This window comes from Oculina patagonica, chromosome 4 (assembly GCF_052425735.1).
Source record: "Oculina patagonica isolate OP01 chromosome 4, crgOcupat, whole genome shotgun sequence".
In the NCBI taxonomy this organism is placed as follows: Eukaryota; Metazoa; Cnidaria; class Anthozoa; order Scleractinia; family Oculinidae; genus Oculina; species Oculina patagonica.
In genome coordinates, this window is record NC_135761.1 from 51683552 (window position 1) to 51692473 (window position 8922).

The window sequence follows — 8922 nt, forward strand, 5'->3', positions numbered from 1 at the left end:
TTTTAGTTTACTTAATTATAGTTAACGATGGAAAGTTCAAAACTCCCTAAGTTGATAAAGAGATAAGGTACTTTATTGTACTATCAGGTGTTATGGTAACTTATTTTTATCCAAATTTTAAAGAAAAACAGAACAAAAAAGGCATGGCGAAAAATGTATCATAAGTCAACATGTTATAAGTAAAGCAACATGATTTGTGAAAAAGAGGTTGCAATGGCAAAGCTTATTGCTTTAAACAACTTTCGTGCGGCATGTAAGAACCGAAAATTCTAGTTAATACTTTACATATGCTGGAGTGTGGTTCGCCCAACTGTGTTTAAATATAAGATGACCTATTGTTTTCTATTTCCGTAATAAAATAAAACGTCGCCTTTTTGTCACATAAACAACCATGATATTTGAAGAGCTCATCGATACGACGATTTGTACGTATGGAGGGTCATAGAGGGTTACAACGGGTAAACCCTATCGGGCCCTTAAATCACAAGATCTTCAGAAAAATTGCTATATTTTAAACTAATAATATTACGCTACATAAACACTTTAAATTAACCAATCGGAGCGCGCATTTTCCATGGAAATAAATTGCCGTTAACGTTTTAACAGAGAGAATTTTAATAATTTAAACCTACACTGCAGTCAATTGCTGAGCGGCTACAAGATAATGTGAATTTCAAGCTCTTTCAAGAAAGTCGAAGGTTAGTATTTTTTAATCACAAGTGAGCTTCCATAAAAGCAGCATGCCTCAACTTAGTAATATAGTTCATTACGTTGCAAAGGAAGCGTAAAATTCTACAGTGGGACAATAATTATAATTCAAAACAAACGAATTTGGTAGAGGTTTTAACCATTCACGCAAAACTGACAATTCTATCTATACTAAGTAAGACTATTTGACATAAATATGTAAAGAGACCTTTTCAAGATAAGGCCTGTGTCGCCATCTTCACAAACGGCAATGGAAGTACAAATCGTTATATTTGAATTTTTGAATTTCGATCAAAGGTATTAAAAATTCATAGCTTATCGACAACAAAGTTGGTCTTTGTTAATTCAAAGGAGCGATCTAATATTGTTCCTTCGGGAAGAAAGCTCAAACAAACAATGTCATAAAAATAAATAAACTGCACATAAGAAATAGTTCAAAATTACATAGAACACAGTTCTCTTTCATTCTTCAAATTTCTTTGTAAGGAATTCGGCATAGTTAATTCGTTAGCGGGCCACCTTGGTGGTCCATATTGGAAAATTCGCACTACTCAGAGAACCAGTTGTCATCACAAACCACTTTGCCATATAATAATTGCAAATACAGATTATTTACTATATTCAAAACTAAACTGAAATAACTGAAACACTTTTTGCACTTCATATGTTACTATTCGGTTGTAATGTGCAGAGTAGAAAATGCTTAAAAATATTTGGTTTGTAGCTAGATAAAAAAATAGGTTAAAAGACTGACACTGACTTCCAAAAACTATGTTGGGAGGAGAGCTATAACAATGGCGCAATAATTGTTCCACTTTCCATGTTCCATCTGCTGCACAGTGAATTCAAGTGATTAACTATTAAACAGCGAGTTACAAAAATACATATTTACTAGGCAAAAGATTGTTATAAGTTTCTATTTGTAAAACACGAAGAAGTGGTCTAAAACGGCATTTTCTTTCAGGGCATTTGAAATCATGTTGCATCAGCGTTATTTTGGTATTCTGTTCATTGTAAACTCCGCAGTGCTACACGATGCCTTGAAAACGTGCAAGGAACAATCGAGATCTACTTTTGGTCACTACTTGAGAGGCCACGTGATTTCAACAAGGACTTCTTCCAGTCTTTCCCAGTGCGTAATCATGTGCTCATACGAGTTCCGCTGTAAAAGCATGAACTTCGTCATGAACGATAAGTCATGTGACTTGAACGATGCTGACAGACACACCCACCCAGAGGATTATGGACCAAAGGAAGGATCCGTGTACATGGATACTACTGACAAACACTTAAAGGTCAGTTGATAACATTGAAACATTTTGATGCTGGATTTCGAAAGAAATAAAAACAATCTTATACATGTATGATGAAATGTCTTTGTATTTTTGAAATTTACCGCAAATGAGAAAAAAAAAATGAAGAATAGAAATAACAGAATGAAAGTCACACCTTTATGTTGCAATATCTCAAAAGACAGGATACCCAAACAAAACAAAGATGAAGTTTTATCATAATATCATAAATACTACTTCAATCAAAAAAATCAATCTTTATTAACGTGGTCACCACGCTTCGCTAAAGAGCTAATTTGCAGGGGCGCCACGAAATAAAAATACAAACTAGAAAAATAAAAACTTCTTGGAAGTGTATAAAAAGTGTATAAATTAAGCTATAATTAAGAATAATTATAAAATCATTAAATCATTTTTGGTACACTTCCTTTTATTTTAGTTGTTACTTTGAAAGTGAAAATTGTATGGATGCGATGTATTTGTGTTTAATTTTTTCTCCACAGAAGGGTGGTTTTAAGTCTTGTGCGGAAATACACCAGGAATTTCCTCAGGCCGGAAGTGCTTATTATTGGATAATGATAGGGAATAAAGAAGCACAAGTTTATTGTGACATGGAGAATTATGGTAAGTAAAATGTGTATAGTGTACGATGTGTACAATGCTTATAGCTTTTAGGAGAAATCGGGAGCACCTGACAGCTTCGGATGTAAAAGTTAGAGATAACAGAACTATCTAGGAAAGTCATGGAAGCAATGTTTCTTTCTCAAGATTTGTCTTACACATTGGCCATTTTCACACTAGAGACGAACAAATCGTCTAGACGGACAAATCGTCTGAAACGGAAAAGTCGTCTTAGTGTGAAAACGGGACGGATACGATTTTGGACGTACAAGTCGTCTGACTTTGTTCGTCGATTTGGCCGAGGACGACTTGTTCGTCTAGGCGGACAAGTCGTCAAAAGCCTTCTTAAATTAACAGACTTGTCCATCTAGACGATTTGTCCGTCTTCTAGTGTGAAAACGGCCATTAATGGTATTGGTTAATTTAGCTTCAAGTCTCCTAATCTGCTGTCTCTGGCAGTTGCGTTTTGTAGCCAATGACCATTGAGACTAACAACCTTTTTTTATATATATAAAAAAAAAAAAAATCATGTAATATTCATCCAGGTGGAGGCTGGACTTTGGCCGTGAGTATCAGTTCGACGAATATCCATCATCTTCGGAGAAATGCCATCAAATGTCTGAACTCAATACTGTGTGTTTCTTTTACTGATACTGACAACACGGGGCGGAAACTGAGCGACGAAGACATCCATAAGCTGGCACGAGCTGAAGGTAGAGTAACATTGCGATACTGTGAGATTGAAAACTAACTTAAATCTCATGGCGACGATCTGCAAATGAACCTTGAAATAAATATGCATATGGAACAGCCAAAACCATACATCACTTCGTCGCTTTGTTAAAAGTAACAAAATAGAAAAAGAAATGTTTAACTTTTTTTATTTTCTTTACAACAGAGCGAATCTTCCTTATTTTTTTACTGATTAGTTCCTCTATTACGCAAATACGTAGGTGTGCTAACAAATATCTAAAAAAACAAAACAGAAATAATTAATTGGAACCACACGTGAAGATAAGACTTCCTATGTTTTAGTTAATCGATATCGAAAGAACATAATTATAATGGAGATCCCTGATTGACCTCTCCCCCCCCCCCCCCCCCCCCACCCCCTCCCCCCCCAACTCCCTAAAAAAATGGAGAACAAATTGACAAGCATGTCTACTCTCTTTGAGCTAATGTGGTTATAAGTATGTGGGTTTAAACTTAAAAGACTGTTCTCCGAACTAACCTTGGATTCAGACATGTTTGGAGTGGGCTGACGGCTCTGTTGGTTTTCTTTGAAGAAGCTATGGGTGCTGTATTATTGAAGTGAAATTTGTTTTTTTTTTTTCTAGAAAAAAAAATCAGGATTTATTGTAATTGTGAACAGATTTGACTTTTTGTAATTTCAACTTGTTGCTGTGCTACTGGCGAAAATACATGTCACCTAAACGTTTGATCTGTTCACGCGTACAAGAAATTAATCCCTTATCGTTTCTCGAACAGACCGATTTCATATATTAATATTTCTATGAACAATTCATGTATTGTGTCATTTAGAGTTGCTATGCGGTGGAGCAGGTCCGAATGCCTTGGCAGATAATTGCTGGCGTTAACCTGCACAGATGACGAAGACCTAACAATAAGTCCCAAATATTTATATTTTTCTAGGAACTTTTAGAGTCGATGTGTTGGATACCCAGGTCACTATGTTTTATCAGGTATGAACTGGTTTGTTATGTTTTAACGTTAAGGGCACTGTTTCAAAATAAAAGATAATTCTAGTTTGCAAATTTAAAAGTACTTTTGTTTGTAATTTCAAGATTCCGAGTGGACCCGAAAATTTCGACTCTTCATGCAGCAGGGGAGAGTAAGTGCGTCTTTTTTAATCATAGTTTATTGGTAAGTTTAGCTGCATTATTGACTCCATATATTGGGGTAGTGTTATTTTGTAGTTTAGTGTAGCGTAGCGTAGCGTGCCGTGCCGTGCCGTGCCGTGCCGTGCCGTGCCGTGCCGTACGGTGTAGTGTAGTGTAGTGTAGTGTAGTGTAGTGTAGTGTAGTGTAGTGTAGTGTAGTGTAGTGTAGTGTAGTGTAGTGTAGTGTAGTGTAGTGTAGTGTAGTGTAGTGTAGTGTAGTGTAGTGTAGTGTAGTGTAGTGTAGTGTAGTGTAGTGGGGGGGGGGGGGGGGGGTAGTGTAGTGTAGTGTAGTGTAGTGTAGTGTAGTGTAGTGTAGTGTAGTGTAGTGTAGTGTAGTGTAGTGTAGTGTAGTGTAGTGTAGTGTAGTGTAGTGTAGTGTAGTGTAGTGTAGTAAGGGACATCGCATCACAGTGCAGTGTGGTAATACAATTACCATAGAGGTTTCAGTTATTTATTAGCTAATAGCCTCTCATTATGACCTTCACCAATAATAAACTAATAAAATTGGAACATTAAGAATGTTGGTACCTATGTTGAGAGACATTTTGTAATTCATTTTAGTTGTCCGCGAATCATCATATCCGATACTTATCCGTATCAGTGGGAGACGAACCCTTGTACAACTACTGCTGTGGGATATCGCATTTCGAATGAATGTCACAGAGGTAAAGGCAATAGTGAAGCATGGTGTTGACCCGGCTAGGAATTAAAAAGTCGCATCATGTCAAAGCAAATAATAATTAAAAGCTAATACAAGTAATGGAAAGGGAAATATTTTTTAAAGAAACCGTTGCGCTACGTTAACGAAAATCATAAACAAACTTTACTACCAACGTGAGTTATTGAAATGGCTATCAGTTTTTGACTGTAAGAAAAATTATTTCTTCGTCACTCATTTCTCTTAATTGTAGCAAAATCTAATCGTGTCGTATCTCTAATTTTAGTTTTTGACGGACATGATGATTCTGAGTGCGGCAGTCTATGGCAATCATCTGGTTACCGTAAGTACAGGATACCTTGTTTCAATCTAAGTAGAGCAGGCATTTCAAACGATGAAGAATCAATACCATAAGGGGAGACGTAACCAACGCGTCGCAACAATGTTGCGTTAAAAAGTTGTCTCGAGAGACATGCCGGATAACTGAAACGTGAATTAGAATTGCAGTTGAGAATGATCTTGTAAAATGCCACATTTATAGTAGCACGACTGCTACGCCATTGGCATTGCAGTTTAAAAAAATCTAGTCCACTTATAAATGATCCAGCTTATTGTGTTAAAAGAGATCGGCGCTTTGTTCTACTCAAAAAAGGTTATATTGTTAATGAAGCCGTCTCAAACAATAAAGAGGGAAATGATCGTCAATAATAAATTCATGTGTATGTGCACAGCTTCCAAACTTGTTGTGTATCGTTTTTTTTTTTTTCATAATCCAATCAGTGGCTGAAAACGGGCCTTGTATGGTTATCCTATCCTTTGCTTGTTGTGTATAGATTTTTTTTCATAATCCAATTAGTGGCTGGAAGGCGGGCCTTGTATGGTTATCCTTGCCTCGCGGAGAATCCTCAAAAAAACAGTCTTGGTATATATTTGAACAGTACCGGGATGCTGTATGTAAAGTAACAAGTTCAGCTTATGGCACTGATGTATCTTGGACGTATACCGGAGTATTACAGACGAATCTTTGTTTGCAGTATTTGCCAAAGGATGAGCATTTAAGTTTTAGCAGAGCCCTATACCTATAGAAAATCAACAGAAATAGCGGAGCCCAAACAAGGCGGCCATACTCCAGAATTAGGTTAACGTTAAAGGTCAAATGAACAGAACTTTCGATTTTTTTGTGTGTTTTGCCCATGTGTTAATTAAGAGCCAAATAAACATATCCCGAAGTATCAACGTAATCGGACATTGCATCGCAGAGATATAGCAAGTTGAAAAATGCTTTTTTGGCTTTCATAATCGTAGAGTGCTCGGAAAAGTTGTCGGAAAATTGACGTAAATAAAAAACTTGTGACTTCATATTTGGTGTTTTTGAAGACGATCGCAGACCGATTCCGCAGACCGCACCTTAGATTTGAAATAAATGTTTTTGGTAAGATTTCAAGCAGTTATTTCGTTCTGTTCGGCCCTTTTGATTGATTGTTGGTTGTTGTTCAGAGACGCGCATTTTTTTTTACTAAAATAGCTAAAGCTCAAAAAGAGCTTAAAGTTTTGTTTGCTGTAGTTTTGCATAATCATATGAGACAGGTAGAATGCACGCTGGTATGAAAACAAATCTAGGATCTCTATTGTTCTGCACGTGCGTTAACTATGCACGTGCGTTTTGAATCTTGGTACACTTCAAAGCCATTCTCTACCGAACAACAACGTGAAATGCGAAATTCTGCGTATTTTGGACAACGTCAGCCACGGCGGCTAATATATATTTTTTTCGATTTGGGGTTAAACACTCTCTTTGAATATTCAGCGGGAGCTAGTTCTCATACCAATAAATAAGCAGAATACGTCCGGAAAGTTGCGAGATTCTCAAGTAAAATATAAATTCATTTTAAACCAGACTTTTTCGTTGACGTTGCTGTCGGTGCGGTCTGTGGAATTGGTCTGTGGTTGGCTTCAAAAACACCAATTACGATGTCAAAAACTCGTTCCATTCCTTCCATTTCAGTGCGCAGTCATTCAAAAACGTATTCGTGAAACCTTCGGAAATCTTCGTATTTTTGCTGTTGTTCACGCTTTAAGGCTCGGAAAGCAAATTTTTTTCTTAATTTTACTCAATAATGGATAGTTTTAGAGTTTGGTTGGTTAAAATAGCATTTTGAACTTTCTGTTTATTTGACCTTTAAGGTAAACGTCAGCTTACATCTTTGATATTAGACCTTTTACACTATTGTCAATTGACAGCTGTCAAAACAAGGTATCTGCTGACCAGTATCACATGACTATAGAGCGGCCTCAGGTGATGAACTCATCGTGGTTGCGTGTTTTTTTTAGTAGACCGCTGACCAGGTAATGGTTTTTCATTGGATCGCAGGCTAATGTCGTATTTTTTTCTGTCTATAGCCAGTAAAGTCAAATTTAAATAAAGGGCAAAGTTAATAACCGGGGAGTTCCACTTTTAGGCTTGGCTAAATCTATTTAATAGATTGAGCCACAACAATATAAACACAGAACAATGAATCGAAAGTGCATTAAACTATTTAACACTTAACGAGGGAAAAAGTTAATTTTGTTTCTCGAGAATCTCAATGTTTCCCGAGGCGGAAACATTAAGCATTTAGGTATATTTAAGTATTAAGCAGCGTAAAAACAGAACAGAGAATACACAATTGATTAGTGTACGTAACAATACTCGTCAATAGGAACATAGAAGTTCAGTTTCTGATACGGAAACATAAGTCATAGTCATAACAATTTTTCTTGGTCAATTCTGTCCAAGGGGGAAACGCACAATAAATTATTGTTAAATCATATTGCAAATATTGCAAAAGATATATCTGTCACTGCAGAAACAACACACAACTTATTTTCAGTGTCTTTTTATCAAGACTTGATTCATTTTATCAACTCAAAAATAGGATTGTTAGATGCATGTATTATTACGTGGGGCAATCAAGTATCATAATTAAATGTAGACCAACCAATGAATATAAATTTTCAAAACATGCATATTTCTACATATTCTTAATTTGAATCTTAATTTACAACTCTAATCTTTAATTTGTCCGGTCCATGTAAAGGTCTGTATGTAAAAATATTAATGTTGGTAATGTAAGTATTTCGTTTAAACTTCTGTACTCTAAATGAGTATTTTAATAGAATTATTTTGTATTGTAAGTATTGTAATCTAATGTAAGTATTTTGTAGCGTAAGTACCCAACTTTTTTCTTTTGCAAGCATAAAAAGTAAATTAAGAATCGTTAAGTGTAAGCATCGTGTATGTAGTAAATATCGTACTGTTTAATTTGTGTAGTATACCATTAAAAAACAAATAAAAGTACCAAAAAAAAATAACGTTGCGCTCTTTTAATTACTTATCTTTTTATCACTTTTTAAAGCTGTTAATCTTAGGAAGATTGGTATTAATTTTAGTTATATTCTGATTCTGAAAAATGGTGAAGTCAAATATGGCGGACCCAGTGACGTCGTATGGCGTCAAATGACGTCATAGCCAACGTAGTGTTATTTTGTAGAATAAGGTCGGTGGGGTCATTAACCTCGATCTCCCTTATGCCACGTTGTGGGTTTGAATTTGCTTGTACGTGTATAGGACGCTAAAAGGTCCTCTTTTTGTTCATCTTTGAGCGCTTTATTTAGTCTTTTATGGTGCTCGTGATCATTTATATATTAATTAGAACAGAGCAGTAGACATTCTAGCTTTTCTAGCAAAGCACTTTTTACTTCCA

At 35.8% G+C, this 8922-nt stretch overlaps 1 protein-coding gene across 3 annotated transcripts; it reads left to right on the top strand.

Moving 5' to 3' along the window:
• The first annotated feature begins 620 nt into the window (after nt 1-620).
• Nucleotides 621-8506, top strand: LOC144650551 (uncharacterized). 3 transcript variants are annotated; one of them, XM_078510257.1, is made up of 9 exons: nt 621-698; nt 1735-2003; nt 2504-2624; nt 3167-3334; nt 4275-4324; nt 4427-4473; nt 5083-5186; nt 5466-5522; nt 6036-8506. In XM_078510257.1, exons 2-9 carry the CDS (start codon nt 1851-1853, stop codon nt 6140-6142), a joined length of 807 nt encoding a protein of 268 aa, XP_078366383.1. In that variant the 5' UTR covers nt 621-698; nt 1735-1850; the 3' UTR covers nt 6143-8506. The 3 variants fall into 3 exon arrangements, with proteins under 3 accessions (XP_078366383.1, XP_078366381.1, XP_078366382.1); XM_078510255.1 differs by having other exon boundaries at nt 643-698; nt 1673-2003; XM_078510256.1 differs by having other exon boundaries at nt 643-698; nt 1673-2003; nt 6013-6037.
• Nucleotides 8507-8922: the final 416 nt, after the last annotated feature.

Coding starts and splice junctions, on each gene's coding strand:
- LOC144650551 (XM_078510255.1), top strand. CDS start 1,686: ATGTTGCATCAGCGTTATTTTGGTATTCTGTTCATTGTAAACTCCGCA. Junction 4,325..4,426: donor AGGTCACTATGTTTTATCAG/GTATGAACTGGT, acceptor TGTAATTTCAAG/ATTCCGAGTGGACCCGAAAA. Junction 4,474..5,082: donor TCTTCATGCAGCAGGGGAGA/GTAAGTGCGTCT, acceptor AATTCATTTTAG/TTGTCCGCGAATCATCATAT.